This window comes from Dunckerocampus dactyliophorus, chromosome 20 (assembly GCF_027744805.1).
Source record: "Dunckerocampus dactyliophorus isolate RoL2022-P2 chromosome 20, RoL_Ddac_1.1, whole genome shotgun sequence".
Classification (NCBI taxonomy): domain Eukaryota; kingdom Metazoa; phylum Chordata; class Actinopteri; order Syngnathiformes; family Syngnathidae; genus Dunckerocampus; species Dunckerocampus dactyliophorus.
The window spans coordinates 10,570,927-10,589,227 of NC_072838.1; the positions used below are offsets into that span (position 1 = coordinate 10,570,927).

General features: G+C 40.2%; 1 protein-coding gene across 2 annotated transcripts; it reads left to right on the plus strand.

The window, feature by feature from the left end:
- The first annotated feature begins 4,981 nt into the window (after nt 1–4,981).
- si:ch211-195b13.1 (STKc_SGK domain-containing protein) lies at nt 4,982–18,175 on the plus strand. Of its 2 annotated transcripts, none has more exons than XM_054763475.1 (13): nt 4,982–5,222; nt 13,000–13,075; nt 13,693–13,771; nt 14,739–14,779; nt 14,867–14,924; nt 15,000–15,083; nt 15,187–15,318; nt 15,397–15,509; nt 15,605–15,728; nt 15,807–15,902; nt 15,980–16,135; nt 16,216–16,305; nt 16,506–18,175. In XM_054763475.1, exons 1-13 carry the CDS (start codon nt 5,195–5,197, stop codon nt 16,668–16,670), a joined length of 1,242 nt encoding a protein of 413 aa, XP_054619450.1. In that variant the 5' UTR covers nt 4,982–5,194; the 3' UTR covers nt 16,671–18,175. The 2 variants fall into 2 exon arrangements, with proteins under 2 accessions (XP_054619450.1, XP_054619449.1); XM_054763474.1 differs by lacking the exon at nt 4,982–5,222 and adding an exon at nt 12,061–12,260.
- The last annotated feature ends 126 nt before the right edge of the window (nt 18,176–18,301 follow it).

An 18,301-nucleotide genomic window follows, 5' to 3' on the forward strand; every position in this document is an offset into this window, starting at 1 on the left:
AGGTTGAAGATAGCTACCAGGGAGCTGGGGCTGTTGGCTTAGTGACCCACTGTACAGACAGCGTGAACTCAATCCCTCACCTGCGGTGGCCTTGCTTTCTCCTACACACAGACACACACACACACTAGGTGGCATTGTGGAGATTAGTTGTTTGAACACCACTAAGGGAGAAGCGGAAAAAAACACATGAACACATTTGAGGAAGAGCAATGTCCAACAGCTCTAACTATCTAGTTGACGTTACGTTTGTTAGTCATTTATATGTATTTCATTTATACTTTATTTTGTTGGACAAACGGTCCACAGCTACTGTATAGTGCAAACGAGACAATTACTGATTATTTGTGGGCGACTAGCATGCTCAGCAATGACGCCAAAAGTCACATGTCTGATTCAACACAGCCGCCTGTATTTCACAGAGACTCATGTCCATCTTACACTCCCTGTGCCGATTTAAATTGCATGCAAATCTGTTCTGTCAAAGTGGCATGCCCAGATATGCCATTGGTGTGACGTGGGCAAGATGACATATTTAATAAGAGAGCGGCAATATCGTGGCGCTTGTTGTGTTAAGTAGTGTCACAACATCTCGTGTCACTAGATCTCGTGAGACTAAAACGCGACGAGATTTCTTGTTTAGAAATAAATCGTCTCGCCATAATAAATTAATTAATTAATCACACAATAACTTGAAATGAACTTGATAATTTTGCCGGCCTCCATATATTGTCATGCGCATGCATGTTTGTTTTCCTTTCTCGCCTCCAAATAGGCATTTGTTTCGCACCTACAAGCTTCATAGAACAACAACAGCGAACAGAGTAAGACCTCTTGTCAGTCATACAGTCGCTTTGTCTCTGTGGGGGAGGCAGGGCCGCTAGCATAAACACAGCAAAAGAGTGGAGCCTCGTGAGGAGCAATCAAAGGTAATGTCGTAGAAATTAGGAGGAAAAAACATGATTGCGTAGCCAAAAGCCACAGATCCCATGTGGCTATTAATGAGCAAGGTGAGCCCATCAACACAAATGAGCCAGTATGCCAAATTATTTATTTGAAAATGCAAGCAACATAAAAGGCCACAAAACAAACTTGCCCACCTCAAACATATCCACCCCGCCCAGTTTTCCCATCTGGGGAAAAAAGACGACACATCGAGAATGCAGAGCCTTCGTTCTGGCAGCCAACACTCACTGAGATGTTTGGTCGACAAAGTACATGCAAACAAAACAGTGCAAAGTGTTGTGCACTCACAGAAAGCCATTGCGAAAGAAATGCTGCTCTTTAATACAGTTGAAAAACCAGCCTTTCAAGAAATGCTGAAAACGTTTGGTAGACAGTACGAATTCCTATGACAAAATACATGTCACAAATGCCATAACTTTTCAGAGCGAAAGATGACATATTAAAGGAAATATTGCATTATGATGATATCTTATTATTTTTATATATTATCATAACATTAGTGTTTTTTTGGTCTCAAAAAATGTTGACAATAATATTGTTTAGCGAACAATTTGTGGGACATTTCAAAATGCACCTGCATTGTTTTGTGACTTAGTTAAATTAAAGTTTCTTCGCCCAGTCATATTTTTTCATTGTACTTTTCCTAAAATTAATATTAATATTAAAATCTGTACCCAATCTCATGCATTGTCTCGTCTCGTGAGTCGGGTGTCTCGTGGCACTCCTGGTGCTCAGCATAGCTAAATTTGACCTTCAACTATTCAAGTTAAATGAAATCCCTTCTGATTTTTAGTTGATCTGAAACAGCCACATGAGGCTCCTGTTTCTGTCTTCCTTTTAACGTCATGGAAATTAGACTGGTGGCCAACAGTTCTATTTGCAAAACCCAAGCATAGCTCATTTGAAGTTCTATTTTCTTTCATTTCACCTCCAGGGAAAGCCACAAGACCAAAAACTGTTTAGAATAGCAGCTCTGCTCTATTTAACTGAACTGTTTGAATGCTGTTTGAGCAGTGGAAAAAGACACTGGATTCTGAAGTAAACTTGCTTTGGCCTCGTGCTGCTGGTCGTTGATGAGAAGAGTTTATCCTGAGATTAGAGTTTATCAGCAGGGTAGGAAATTGTGCGTCACAGACTTTTGATTCAGCTACAGTACTGACTGAATGAGTGCGTAAATATGCAACCTCAAGTGATGAGACAGAGAGCTCACAGCAATGCATAAAAACCTTTTTACAGAGGAACATACAACCTGGAAGTGTTCCAAAGATACAAAAGATGACTTTCCAACTTAGTAGGAACTGTTTCAGAATACCCCTTTTCTGTTCAATCATGACTGTGCCCCAGTGGACAAGTCAAAGTCTATAAAGGTATGGTTGGAAAGAGTTTAGGCTCAGATAAAAATTCTCATAGACACTCCCCAAATTTTGCAGAAAACAACCCCAAAAGAGTGGGAGCTGTTACAGCTACAAATAGGACACTAACTACTTTTTTTTCTTCTATTTTAACTTCCTGCTGATAGTGTCCAAATACTGCTTTCCCTATGGTGTTCTGTAAAAACTACATCCACTTTGATATGAATGGCATATCCCATATCATGTATAGCAATGAACCCACTGTTGGTATTGTGTGCACGGCATGCTCTAGACATTTAATAACCTCCCACACCTCCCAAAGGAGGTCAAATGCAATTCTCCGGGATCTATTGTGGCTCAAATTCTACCCCATTTGAACATGACCTGGCCCATAAACACCTGCCAAATCTGATAGGCTTTACTCTCTGCATGTTGTTTTCAATTACGTTCAAGAAAGGGCCACAAATGTTTTTTTTTTTTAAATAATATGTGACCTCTGTAATCTTTACTCTTAACCTACTTACAGTATAAAACCGGCAGGGAACTTTTTAATGCTCATATTTAGATTCACCACATAGGGTTCTGGGTTTCGGAGGATTTCACACGTCACAGCATACAGCTGTAGGGCAAAAGGCAAGGTCACGGGATTATAATTACGCAATTATTATCCGGTCAGAACCAAACTGAGTGTACTTGTACAGTAGTAGGTAGATAGCTGCTAAGCTGATTAGTGTTTGGTGGTTATTGACCTTAACCTTTAGGCCATCGCTTCAGTCACATTTTGAAAATGACACAGCATCATATATCATTAGGGCTGCAACAAACAAATATTTTCATAGTCGATTAAGCTGAAGCTTGTTGTTTCGATTAATCGAGTAATTGATTAAGCCCAATCAACGTGAACCAAACACAAACAGTGAGTGGTTTGGTTGGCAACTTATCGGAAAACAGGCAAAAAGGTCGATCATTTTTTTTTTCAAAGTCAGAGCTGATGCGTGTGAATATCTTGTCTTGCCTAAAGGATGACTAAGGATGTTAAAAATATTCACACTTGAGAGGCATTGTAAAATCAAAAAACAGTTAATCGAATACCAAAATAGTTGTCAATTAATTGGATAAACGATGAATCCTCGATTCATCGATTAACTGTTGCAGCTCTGTATAGAGAATCAGAGTAAAGGTTTTAAACAGTGCTTTGCAGGTCTGTATTCATTTTGTCACTCCACAGTAATGTTGTGATGTTCTCGTAAACAAAAACGTGTGTTCATTCGAACATACACTCATACATCCTTATGCTAGTTTCCAACTGGGAATGTTTGCAATATTTGTAAATATTTGTCACATTTATACATTAATTGTCACATTTTATACATTAAACAAGCATGAATATGTGTCACATCCTTCACAAAATATGAGATTAGTTTCAGCTCTGTTTCATAGTAATGAGAAACTTTTCACATTGCGGTGTTGGCATGGCCTCAGGATGCAGAGACGGGGACCCGAGTGCAGGTAAAAAGTCCTTTAATATTACTCGAAAAGCTGAGCAGGAAGAAGGGTAGCTTGCAGAAGGCACGTATAATAAAGATGCACAGCTGGCAACAGCAAGCAAAAATGAACATAAAGCAAAGCATGACACAAACATAAAGCACAATGCTCCGACTCCAGATCAAGCCACCAGCTGAACTAAATACAAAGAAACTAAAATTAGCGGCAGTTGCGTGTAATCAGGAAAGTAAAGGCGAACGAGAACAGAGCACAACAAAACAGGAAGTATACCCAAATAAGTGCATAGAAACCGGAACTAAGGCATAAAGAGAAAAGAAGAAACTGTCACACAGGCTGACACGCAGGGCATGGCAAAACTTTCTCTACCAATTATTCAAGCTCCTTAGTCTTCTCATTCATGCAGTTAAAAGTCTGTATTATTCCATAAAACTTGAGGTCTTAAAGGTCCCACAATAATCTATGTTGCCCAAAATTTAGCCTTGATGCTGGAATTTAAAAGTGCTTAGGTAAGTCCTATTTGGAACATGTAATTTGGTGTTGATAGCTTTAATGTTTGTGTTTGTCTAGGACAGAGTGTGTGGTTCAAAGAAGCGTGATTGTGCACTTTATCCAATTTTAATATACAACAATCTCTTGTTTATCGTGGTATAAGTGAATTTCTGCAAAGTAAGACTCCTTATTTATAAATATTTACTGATATTTTCAGAGTTAGAGCATATAAAACCTGTGGACAGTAAGTAACACCTATTAATGTTAAAACAGAGCAGGTCAGTTTAAAAAGTAAAAGGGATCTTTAAGACTTGCCATCACTTGTTGTCTATGATGACCAAGAGCCCAAAGCAATCATTGCTATCACAATGGCAAACGGGATCATTTTGTTCCTCCAATACCTGAGAGACATTGAATGTGTTGGATGCTGATGAACAGCGAATGCGTCACGGGTGCAAACGTAGCAATTAAAAGCTAACTATCTGTTCTCTCTCTGCCTCCTGTGGTTTCCTCACATGGAAACCGGCGTCCCCACGGGACTCCCGTGCTCACAGGAGTCCGTAACAAGACACCTGCCTTTTTGTTTTGTTCTGGGGTCAAAATAGGCGAGGCAGGTGCATCACAGATCTTTGGTTTCAGCAACATTGTCAAACTGAACACAGAGGAAGAATGAATGAAGAGGGTGGTGGAGCAAGGAAAGTTGTTTGCCTTTAAATTGAATATTTTAAGCTGCAGCGAGAGCCATTGAAAAGAAAGAGAGAGAAGCAGAGAGAGGTGTATGTGCGTGCACAGTCTGCGGTCACAGATATCTGGATGCTCGGCTGCAGAGAAATAATCTTCCGTCTCAGATTCGCCATAAGATCGCACACTGTATCGGAGAAGAGATGAAGACTGGCAAGAAATCTATCATAGGTAAGTGCACCTTTAATTCATTGTCTGTGTAATGAGATTATCTTGGTAGTCAGGTGCAGCCTCGAAGACACACACGCACCTTGAGACGAGCCCAGTCATGTTTAGCCGGTATGTGAATTAGGTTACATAAGTAACAGCATTTAAAGACATTATCTCACCTTTTTCTCCCTGCCCTCGTTAATTTTGCCTCAGTGCCACCCTCCAACTCCTCTTTTTCATATTTGTCACCCAAGGCCTGTTGTAAGAAACGATTATTTTGCTGTTACACAGAGGTGGAACTATGCACATGAACTGACAAGAGAAAAAAGTAGAAAAAGCTTATTTCCTCATGAAATCCTCAAATGAATCCTGCAATATGTTTGCAAAAGGGGCAGTTAGGTTTGAGCCCTCTGAGCTCTGCCTGGCAACAAGTGGCCGCACAAATGTGCGATCTGGCCTGGAAAAAGATGAGGACTTTTTAGTATTTTACTATTTAGGACTTTCTAAATACAGCTTATCCCATTATTAGAGCCCTCTACACACGAAATAACACCCCTACAGTCACGTTTACGCTCCTATTATTCTTTGTTTACACCATATTGCACAGGCTACGAGATGACTGTAGGGACATAAGAGACAGCCACAGCTTTAAGCATAGCAAGCTACCAAACTAACTAGTTAGCCCCCAATTTATTTATTCAAAACTTTAAAAAAAAGAGTTTGAAACTGAGTGGGGAAGTACGACAAAGAAAGAAGCCAAAAATGTGTGCCACTTCCACAACGGAATGGGAGGAGAACTTTTTTTCACTGTATCATGTCAGACATGCCATGGCTGACTCCGTGCAGTGTTAAGGTAATGTAATATAAGGTAATGTCTCATCAGTGTAACATTACGGACGCCTAGTGACCAGAATACTACATACTGTATGACTTGTCTTTCAATATTATTGACAGATAATAGACCATAGTCAACCACGAAACAGAGATCATTTATTAATTACTTTTTGAAAAAACGCAAGTAAGGGTGAGGGAGCAATGTTCCAACCGCGATGTAGCAAAGAACGACTGAATAACAATTCTACTGAAACTCCATTTATTAGATAATCAGTCTATTTTAATCAGATTTAGGAATTACCCAACTGTGAATTAGATTGCGCGATCAGTCTTACCCCAAACGCAGTAAATACAAAAACTATTATTTCAAAACGTTCCCTGAATAAAAACGTACTGTGTAAGTGCTTGATTTACTGGCCTTAAGTCTGTTACCATGCAAAAACAGTAAATGCCTTTCTAGAATGTCTCACAATGACTGGCAATGGAGAACAAGGTGGTTTGCCTTTTCCATAATACAGTGGAACCTCTGTTTTTGAATGCCCCGATTTTTGTATAATTCTGTTTGCGCTACAGTTTTACCTCGGCCCTCGTACACTGTTGTGGTTGCCGTACAATATTGCGCGTAAAAAAACTTGTATTATACCCTTTGCCATGTGGAATTTGTGGCATTAACAACGATGTGGACGGATGGCAATCCCAGCATCGCTTGTTTATTCAGCCATCTTGGATAACCCACCCAACACCAGATCTCACAAGACTTAGTTTACGCAATACTATGGTATCCTATAAGGCTCATTCAGTTGGCAAACTCGAATGAGAATGTTACACAAACGAATCTTGCTTTCCGGTGTATCATTCCACGAACTCAAGTGCCCAAACAATGAATCCCACTTGTTGGTGACTCAAGTGTTGTCGCATTATTAATACACTGAGTCCAACTGTGTCTTTATTATAAAACGTGCCTGTTAGCATGCTGTCAATTAGGAACCAGAACCGGAAGTCATTGTCCCCCAGCTTGGTCACTCATCCATGACATCATCAGTGTTTGACTCTGTAGTTCTTGGCCGGCTAAGTAACGCAGTTACACCACAAGTATCTGCGTTTTTATTGCGTACGGCTGCCAACCAAAGTTGCACGTGCCTGCATGTTGATAATGAAGGTAAGGAACACAAATGAATTCAAGAAATAACTCGTCGCCAATATGAAGGTGTCGTCAGTGGGGCTTTCTCATGCCTCGCCGCTGCTTCATCACCATCTTTGTCAACAAGTCTTCAATCAAGTTGACGTTAAATGTTGCCGTTCATTCGGCATTTATAAGCATTTTGAATTGTTTTCTGTATGTTAAACTATTCATTGTTCCATAAGTGTTTTTGGGTGGAACGGATTCATTGGGCTTACATTGTTTCCTCTGGGATTAATTGTTTCAGTTTTCATATGTTTTGGTTTTAGAAGGATCCTCTGGAACGGATTAATCACAAAAAACAAGGTTCCACTGTCGTCCACAGTGACAAGAGAACAAAAACAACAACAAACCACTACTCCCGTTCAATTTTCACATTTTATCTGCTCTTTTCCAATATGCTGGATTTATAAGGACATGAAACCTCAGGCAACAGGTCACCTCTAAAGGGGGAAAAAATATGTAATTTTTGTAGTTTTTTAGATTAAAGTGATGCATCTTATGCAATGTGTGTCTGAGACATCAAATGAGAGATAAAACATCCCTATCCTTCATTATCTGGTCAAAGAAATCTGGGGGGAATGAAAACAAGTCATCTTATCTCCTGCCCGGGAATTCAGATGAGAAGCAAACACAGTTTGATTCTAGTCATGACTCCAAGAGCCAAACTGGATTGGACTGGACCTCCAGCCTGCGCCTCTAGTTTAGCGTATGTGAGAGGGATGCAGACAGCAAGTGAGAAAAGAAAAGAAACGGGATTTTAGCAGGCTAGTTCAGCGCAGGGCTGTCGTGACTGCGTGGGTGTGAAGCGGAGGCACACGATCTTTGCTGCACCATCCAAAACAGACTATTAAATTACCAACATGGTCATTAGCCAGCAGTCCTTCTGCTCAGCATGCAGTCGGGTTTGCCTGTGTGACTCATTCCTCTACCTTCTGCTGTCTCATACCCGCAACACTGAGCAGCAAATACAGCCATCATTGCCAATAATTAAAGTCCACTTGTATAAGATTAATCTCATTTTATGTCTCTTATGTGATAGTGAGAACTGACTGTCTGCATGAAAAAGTGCATTGCACTAATGTCTCAATCAAAACGGGTTTTTGTTATTAATTAGTTCCAAAATGTCAGATGAAAACGGAAACGTACAAAAACAGAGACAATTTTTCCTATGGGAAATCATGCAAATCTGATTAATTTGTTCTAGACATCATATAATATTAACCAAAAATATATCTGATAGAGAATAATTACTTTTACATGCAGAAAACAATGCAATGCAATAATTATAAATGACGAATGGATGGAGCTTATTGTTGGTGCGGAGGTCTCACCTTCTCATCAAATTGCTGGCACTCACAAATTTCTTTGGCCCCGTGGCGGGTTATTTAGCAGTCACACAATAAAAAAATGCACGGACTGTGAGTCAGCAATGAGTAGGGTGCTTTGTTTGGGCACTCGATTTTGCGGAACAATACCGTGCAGGGCAAACGGTGTACAAAACCGTATACAAAAAACAATTTTGGCAAAAAATTTTGACGAAACACAAATCATACAAAATGTGAAATTTACAAAAACTGAAATTTGACTGTACCTTAATACCATGTGTGCAAAATGCAACTACTAAAAATCGGTCAACCGATGCATGCTTAGTTTGTGTTTGGAAGAAATTTAGAAAAATTCTGGTCAATCTAAACAGAGACAGACCTATCACATGATGAGACTTTCTGGTGCTATTCTGTGATGCTTGGTGATACTGTACAAGTAGTTACTACTGATTGTGCACACAACACCATCATGGAAACCACTTTCTTGTTTCATAAGTCAAACATTACAGTCACTCAGGCTGCACTGAGATAATTAACGTGTGCGAGCTTTTACTGGCTCTGTTGGCAGGGGATTCTCATTATCCTTAACTGCTTGTCAGGAAGTGAGAGTCGGGCCTGACTTTCACGCATCAGTCACAAGATTGCAAAGGGTGGCAAAAAACAGAAGCAATTTTGTGAAAGTGACATGTGACAAAAGACAGTCCAGGCGGTGGAGAGACATTTAACAGGATATGTGTCTGATAACCCAGCGTAGATCTTGGCCGTTAAACTGGATGCTCTCAGAAAACAATCAATGGCTTGTAACTGGGCTAGTATGGTTTATGGTAGTATCTTTATACGATGACACTTTTACAGCTTGGGAACAAGGCCTAAAAGCTCTGTAAAACTTGTTCAGTTGTCTGTTTTTTTTTGGTTTTCTTGTTACATTATAGTTTTAGAATGTGCCAATAAAAAAACAGCCGCGGGCCGCAAATGGCCCCCAGACCCCACTTAGGACCCCCCCGGAATGGGAGATCCTTGTAAAGAGCTCAGCATGTTCTGAGAACGTGTCATGTAGTAGTTTGATGTGCTTTATTACTGTATGCTGCTAAACAGAGAACTGCTGAACTGATTTTCATTGTTTCGATAACATTAATAGTATCTGCTGTTGGTAGTACTAGCCTACTAGTCCATTCTTGTTGAAACCTTCCAGTTCAGTGTGGTTTGAATCCGGAAATCTGGTGTTTCCATCACAGGGTGTGGTGTGTAGGTGCGATGACCTCATAGCAACACAACAGCATGTAACCGATGAATTTAACAAAGACAAACGCGCCATGGAGGAGTGCTGCATGCTGATATTATTTCAACATTGTACATTCCTCTCTCTGTCGTAATCCACTATATTTTTCAATGGTATAACTGTGACTAATATCCCAAGAGCTTAAAAGTGCTTACAAGTATGGGTAGGGTATGGTTAGGATATTCATCCATTCATTCATCCTTTATTTAACCAGATAAACCTCATTTTCAGATTAAAAATCTCTTTTACAAGAGTGACCTGTCTAAGACGGCAAGTTTCTCACAAGACATTCCCAACATACAATACAACATTCAACAGTTTCAACAATTTAAAAAGGGTTACATTGGTCAAGCCCATTCATTTCACGTTCGTTTAAAAGAGCCTTAAATTCTCCTAACATAACAAGTTGAGATAAGTTTAAGTCATTTTGCAGATCAGATGCGTAAAGCAGAGTGGTAAACTGTCTAGCTTTTTAAAAGATGCATCCATAAAAAGGAGGTCACCATAATCTAGCAAAGGTAAGAAAGTATCAGACATTAAACGCTTCCTTGTATAAACAGAGAAGCAGGATTTATTTCTTTCTAAGTTTTAGCTTTAATTTATGTACAAGATGCTCAATATGTTGTTTAAAGGGCAAATGTTCAGCAATAATAATGCCTAAGTACTTGTACTATACGTTGAGACAATTTGAATTTCTTTACCTTTAGCCGTTTTGATTTTAGGGAGCTGAGAGTATAGCCGTTTTCCTTTTGAGTAAACCATAATTTTAGATTTGTCTGCATTTAACACTAGCCTTAGCTGATTTGGATGTGACTGGACAGCATCAAATGCAGACTGTAAGAAATCCGAAGGCTCGGTCAATTGAAGGAGAGGAACAATAGATGACTGTATCATCTGCATAAAAATGAAAAAAGGCGCTCGATATGTTTTGACAAAGATTGTTCACATACATGGAAAACAACAACGGACCTAGAAAAGAACCTCGGGGTACTCCTTTAGTTATTAAAAGGAAAGAAAACGACAGACCAACAAAGTGTACACACTGAGTTCTACCTGGCAGATAGTTTGAGACCCTGTACAAAATGCATACCAAACTGAGCTGTTCTGCTTGGTAGAAATCAGGCTTACTGTCAGTAGGCCAATAATGACTGTATATCCAATGATGGGCTGCCACAATACTCTAAATCCACCCTGCACAGAGGGAAATGCAACTTTAACAGCCACAAACAATGTAAATGGAAAACAGAAGAGTTGTGTTAGTCTTAGCGTATGACAACAATGATGATAACATTACACGCGTGAATAATTCAGATAAATGAGGCGAGAAAAGCCCGGGAGGAGGGTTGGTGTCATGCAATCAGATCTGACGTGTTTGTTTTGTGTAAACTGACCTGAGTGTTTGCTTAGGTAGCTAGCCTTTCAGTTCCACCGCACCTGCGATTTTTGGCGGTTTGGCCCTATTTGTCCCGCAAAGTGCAGTTTACTTCCTCTTTCCACAATGCGTGATGTCTAACTACCATTTAAGTATGCATGACTACAGGCAAAAAAAAAACATGAATTGTAAAACTAATCAGGGGTTCTCCACTGGCAGATGAATGAAACTTTAACGTTTCAGCAGGTGTCTGTCAGCGCAGCCACAAACAAACACAGACACATCACTCACTGGGTTTTTTGCAATGTAAATCTGTCATTCCACTCGAGCATGGCATAGTGATTTGCATAATGGCACACTTATGTAATTTACAAGGTTAGTGGACCACATCCACAACAGCTGGACTACCTTGGCTTAGAGGAGCATGGCGTCATCTGCAATTTCTCTGAATTTATGTAAGTCCCCTTAGCAAAGTCACCTTGACCTCATGGAAGGTGTTTGAATAAATGTTTTGCGAGCATGGATTACAAGATGAAATCCCATAGTGACAGATTTCAGTGGTCCAAGTGTGAAGTAACAGTAACTGCCATACCACACATTGCCTTTGTTCGCAATGTGATGGCATAATTTAGTTGGTGGCTCCCATTGAGAGAAATGAGGATCCTCACACTCCCACGTCTTCCTCCTCCTCCTGCTGCTCCTCCTCCACTGCAGTGAGCTCGTCATCACCCATCTCCTGCAGCCAAGCTATGGGTGCAGCGGAATCCCGTGACGTCACGCCCATTCGGTTGCTAAGGGCGACGCCGGTGATGTCAATGGGCGTCACCAGCTGTACCACGTGCTTTGTATAAAACCAGCGTCTGGCTGGCGTCCGCCAGTCAGAGCAGTGCGCGGCAGGTTGAGCTCCGCGTGCGTCATTGGAACAACACAAGTCAATCATCCGAGCTTGAGGAAATACTTTTTCGTATTTTATTACTACTTTTTCTGCGTCTCAACATGGCTGTAACTGAAGCTGGATGCGACCTAACGTACTGCAAAATGAGGGGGATTGTTACTGTTCTCACCGGTGAGCGACCCAAATACCTGTGTTGTAATTCATTTGACCTTTTTTGTTTATTTAGTTAGTTAGTTTTTTTTACTTCGCTTATTTATCCACGCTAATCAAATGCTAATACGTCACATGGGTTATGTTGCGTTTAGCTATTATTACAGAACATGTGTAACCTATTGCGTTTCAGTTTTTTTTTTTTACCAAGAATAATTACGCGTGGCAGCCATTAAATATATTGTAACGTACTGTATATCCTTAATGCGTTCATCCTAAGACTTTTGAATGGAAACTGCTTTACTGGTGTCTGAGTGAGTGACCTAAGTGGTTGCGTAACCTATAAACCCGCCGCATTAAGAGGTCCATGCAACAGCGCAAATCTGTCCTTTAACAGGATATTTGGACATGGCACGGATTGTAGCACACAACATGGTATTTATTTACTTTTCCACGAGAGGAAAAACGTTATTTACTGCATGCGTATGTACAGTATATGGTGTCTATAGCCTACACACACTGGTCACTTATCAGGCTCACTGTTGATTGACATACAGTATTTAACAATACGTTGATTATAGTGGTTGTGGTTTGAACCGCACTGCATAATATTGAGAGCTCTTTCTCATGTTTAGGTTACTTTAGGCTGTATTACAAACCATAACCACAATATAAACTGTTAAATTAATGCCCATATAAGACCTAATTAAGTGACCAGCAAGTATGTTAACCACATCAATGCCTCCTCTCCTCTTTTCAGCTTTCATCAAGGAGAGAAAAATGGGGTTGAATGATTTCATACAGAAGCTGGTGTCGACCCCTCATATCTGTCAACAGTGAGTACATCCCTCTTTGACATACTCTGTGGTTTGGATAGAAATGAGAATTAAACACAATAGAGATTCAGTGGGCATCCATCAGAGCTGTTGTGGTTATTTTTTTGACCACTCGTCCATTCCGATCACTGGACAATCTAATCTGCCACCTGAGTTTGGTAGGACATTCTGTGAAAAGCTTAATCTGGTTCAAGAAGCCAGGGTAAGAATAGGCCTTTCATGATGAGCGCTTAACAACCTCGCCACTGTGCTTAATCACCTTTACAGAAAATCCCGGGCGTCCCCTAGGTAAACCAATAATTCAATTGTAACATCATATGGTTTGGCCCATCACTGTATCCTGAGTTAGCGGCTGATTAGGGTCTAATATTGTAAGAATAATCAGCATGCTGCATCTGTATCTTCCAAATGCTCTAAAAAGGGCCACAGGAGTCTTCACAGAGCTGCCTTGTCATGGGTCAGCCGCTTAAGCTTTTTCTCAGACAGGTTAACACAGATGAACCGCGCGTAAACTTGACCTGTCTGGATGTTTCAGACAGTTGAATCACACACACCAAAGCATGAGGAGTGCATTCAGCATATGGAGATTAAAATGTATCCACCTTGTCTCTCCGCAGTGTTGAAGTCAACAACTTCCTGAAGATTGATGAGAATCAGAACGAAGACGTTGAAAATGATCAACTTCCTGAAAGAACGGTCAGCAGATATGGATAGCTAATAACCATATGTGTTTTTAGATTAGATTGCATAGAACTTGGGCGTGTTCCTTCCAATAGTACCTTATGCAGTATACAGGGCAGCAGTGGCAATAACAGAGTAAAACATGGTATAAATAAAATAGAATAATAAAGTAAGAATATAAGATAGTTATGAAAATACAACAACAAAAATCTGATGCAAAAGCCAAATTATTGCACAAATATTTTTGTATTTAGAGCATAGAAAACCTCTTTACGACCTTCTCAATACATGGTTTTTAACATTATTAGAGCCCTCTGGACATAAAAGAACACCTCTATACCATACCTTTACACTCATATTACCCAATATACAGTAGTAGATATAATCAGAGAAAATAAGCTATTTAAGATATAAATAAGACTCACGTGCTTGTGCTGCAATAAATGTGTTCCAGACGTGAGGAGGATGGGAAGTGATGTTGGGGGTTCACAGTTGAGTTTTAACTTCGAGTGGATTACCGCCGCAACAGTAGCCCGTGTTTTTATTATGATTATTATGTTGTTATTATTGTCCAAACCTGCAATAAGCGCCTGTTGTTCCAGCGATCAAGTATGGCGCTTGTGTGTCTCACCGAACATTGTAGTAACATTACTGACACCTAGTGGCCAGTGTAGAATACTAGTATATATTAGCAACGTCGTTGGCTGCGTCTTTCGAATGCCTTACTGCATATTTGTATTTTAGTTTTAGTTTTTATGCTTGAAAAAGCTTAATTTAGGCAAAAAATACGTAACATTTGCTTGAATATGCATATGATTTGACTAATAATTGGCCGTATTCAACCACAAAAGACCAGGATTTATTGATAAATATATTTTTGAAAAAGCGTAATCGTAAAATTCTAAGTTCAAAGTGCCGAGGGACGACTGTACATATCTTTATATGCAGTCTACTCATATGTTTCCTCATTCTCGTCTTTCAGATGTTCCTAAATTCACAAAGTTCACTGGTTGAGGACACTCAGTAAGTAGCCACATATTTATTTAACAGTAATGGCCACTAATTTGAAAAAAAAAAATCTCCTAAATCCCAATTACTGTGACTCTACAGGATCAAACCCTGTGACTTCGACTACCTCAAGATCATCGGCAAAGGCAGCTTTGGAAAGGTGAGTCTTTCTTGTGTGATGTTACTTAGTAGTTGCCCTTTGTTGTTATACTAACGTACATTTGTTCGGATGCAGGTTCTGCTAGCACGACACAAGGAGTCCACTAAATATTATGCAGTCAAAGTGCTACAGAAGAAAATTATCCTGAAGAAGAAAGAGGTACGCATTTACACGTCTCATGAACAAGCAGTTTTCATTGTAGTAATATTAAATGACACTAGGACGATAATAGATAATAAAGTGTCTTCTATCTCCCGTGCAGCAAAAGCATATCATGGCTGAACGCAGTGTGCTTATGAAGAACATCAAGCATCCTTTCCTGGTGGGGCTGCACTACTCCTTCCAGACTACAGACAAGCTATACTTTGTACTTGACTACGTTAATGGTGGAGAGGTACTTTAAACACTCTCACAAGTCCCTATTTGCTATGAAAATCTGTAAATGTTAATGAGTGACATTTTGTCTTTGCAGCTCTTCTACCATCTTCAGAGAGAGAGGATCTTCTTGGAGCCCCGAGCCAGATTTTATGCTGCTGAAATTGCAAGTGCACTTGGCTACCTCCACTCCCTGCATATTGTGTACAGGTAATAATAAAGAAGACTACAGTGCCCCCCAGTGGACAGTTGCATCGCTGGGTATCTGGGATCTTTTGTTCATCATTTCCACTTTTCCTTCACAGGGACCTGAAGCCTGAGAACATCCTGTTAGACTCTCAAGGCCACATAGTCCTAACTGACTTTGGTCTCTGCAAAGAGGGACTGGAACCCAATGGCACAACAACAACGTTCTGCGGAACGCCTGAGGTACAAGTTTATATAAACAGTCATACCTTCACTACCTGTGCATGCACATATGACTAATATTTTGGTGTCTTTTCATAGTATCTGGCTCCTGAGGTTCTCCAAAAGCAAGCCTATGACCGTACAGTTGACTGGTGGTGCCTGGGATCTGTGCTCTATGAGATGCTCTATGGACTTGTACGTACGAACTGTACATCTCTTTAAGCTTCCACTTGCTTGTTCATGGATTAATTTTGTACTTTTGCATCACCCAGCCCCCGTTCTACAGTCGCAACACAGCCGAGATGTACAACAACATCCTGCACAAGGCTCCTGTACTCAAACCCAACGTGTCAAATGCAGGCAGGGAGCTGCTTGAGGGCCTCCTGCAGAAGGATCGTACCAAGAGGCTGGGGGTGAAGGATGATTTTGTAAGTGCACAAAGTTAGACTAAATCTCATGTGGAATTCACTAAGGACCCGCAATAATACATTGATATGTTTCTTTCCAGCTGGAACTGAAGTACCATTCCTTTTTCACACCAATCAACTGGGACGACCTGATGGCCAAGAAGATCACACCACCCTTCATCCCCTCAGTGGTATGTTCAGTACGATCATTAAGAGTTTATGAATCTTAAAACAGCTAAGGCAAAATCTAGTGCACTCAGGGTAGCCCCTGGGCGAATTGCACCCCTCCCCCAACCAATAAGATAATATTTTACAGAGTATGTGTATTTTGGCATAGCACACTATCAATGAATGGATATTAATCAGTGTTCGCCCCTGCTTGATTTTGCAGAGTGGTCCCACAGACTTGCGTCACTTTGACCCAGAGTTCACCCACCTGCCTGTGTCCTCCTCTCTGTGCACCGACACCCTGACGGTGACCGGCAGTGTCAAAGAAGCAGCAGGGGCATTCCCAGGCTTTTCCTATGGGCCACCAGAAGACCATTCCTTCATGTGAATCAGTATCCATAACTGATCTTTTCTGCCAGAAACTACATAAAAGCTCTGGATTGAGAGTCTTATTTTGACAGTGGGACCACACTGCTTAGAGGGTCAAATCCTGAAGGATCTTGTACTTGTGTACTGATTAGACTCCCATGTTACATCACTGGCCCTACTCTTCTGGCTTTACCATTGAAAACTAACTCTATGTGTGCCAAGTACTGATGCCCTCTGGGGTTGCATAGCATCACTCACTGGTGGCTGGACCTTACAGATAGGAAGTGACACAAAGAGAAGTGCCTGAGGCTTAAAAAGCAATTTGGACGGAGCCTGCAAGAGTCATCTTTCTCCAATGTTGTTCCGCTCAGCTTTCAGCAGGGGCCGTTGAGGGTGAGGCCTTCATTCCACGTTTGCATATGTTGATAATGCAATTTAATGTCATGTCAATGCTCTATTGCACGTATGGAAACATGGGTCAAGAAAGGTGACTGGTAAGGATCAGATTATATCTTTGCTTTGGACCAAATGTAACGTAACACAATGTAACGTTTAACATAAAACTTTTCTTTACCGACATGTTCTCATAAACTGAAATCTTCTATAGTCTGAATGGAAGGAAAATGTTACACAAATTTGATCATTTCATCAACACACCACTGTTTACCTGTTGAAGCATATAGTTTATTAATGTCTCCCAGTGTATATAGAAATATATTTAATGAAAATGTTATTGACTTAAAAGGTGATGTTACCCCCAACTCGTTTTCTGAGAGTTTTAATCTGTATGTCTAATTTATTCTAATGATCTGGAAATGGTGATTTAACCAGCAATAACATGTTTAAACAGTGTATATCAATCATTATCATAATTAGAATGTTTTATAGTAAACACTCTGGGCAAGTTAGATATGTTACAGATGTCTTTGTATTTATGCATCATGTAGAGAGGAACTGTGAATGTTTTGTGCCTGTCCAAGGCGGCCTGACCCATGTATACTGTGCGTACAGTACATATCTATTTTCCTTTACCTGTTGTTCCCTCCTCTAGAGAATCTTTATTTATATAAGTGCTTCATTAACTTGACTAAGAGCAACTAGATGGAGCAGGCTTTGGCATTAGCCACAAGCCTTCTGCATCACAGGGTTCTTAAAAGTGCAATAAAATCACGTTGGCTTGGATGGAGGAATTGTCGATGGATCTTCCAGCAGGATGGGAATAGTAATGTATGACCTGATGCATTACTGTACTGAAAATGGATGATTTATTCTTTGTACATATATTCAAAATGGATGCATGTAAAAGGTGCATTTTCAAGCCTGCTGAAAAAAAAACGCACCGCACAGTTGTACATTATTTTCTTCCATATTTGGAAGCGTTATATATTTTTTTCTCTCTCTTTTGTATTTCTACATGTATTTATTTTCCTGTCGTTGCTACCGGATGAATAAAATAATTGACATGATCTACTGAATGAATTCAATGTAACCTACAAAATTCAAAATAAAATCTCTTAAGTAGAAGCCGTTGTCCTACCTTCGCTGTTACTTCATTCTTATTTGGCTGCAGGCAGTAAAGCAGTGGTGTACAGTACAGGGAGCAGCCTTGGAGATTTTTTATTGGCCTGCGGAACATTGTAGAAGTAAAAT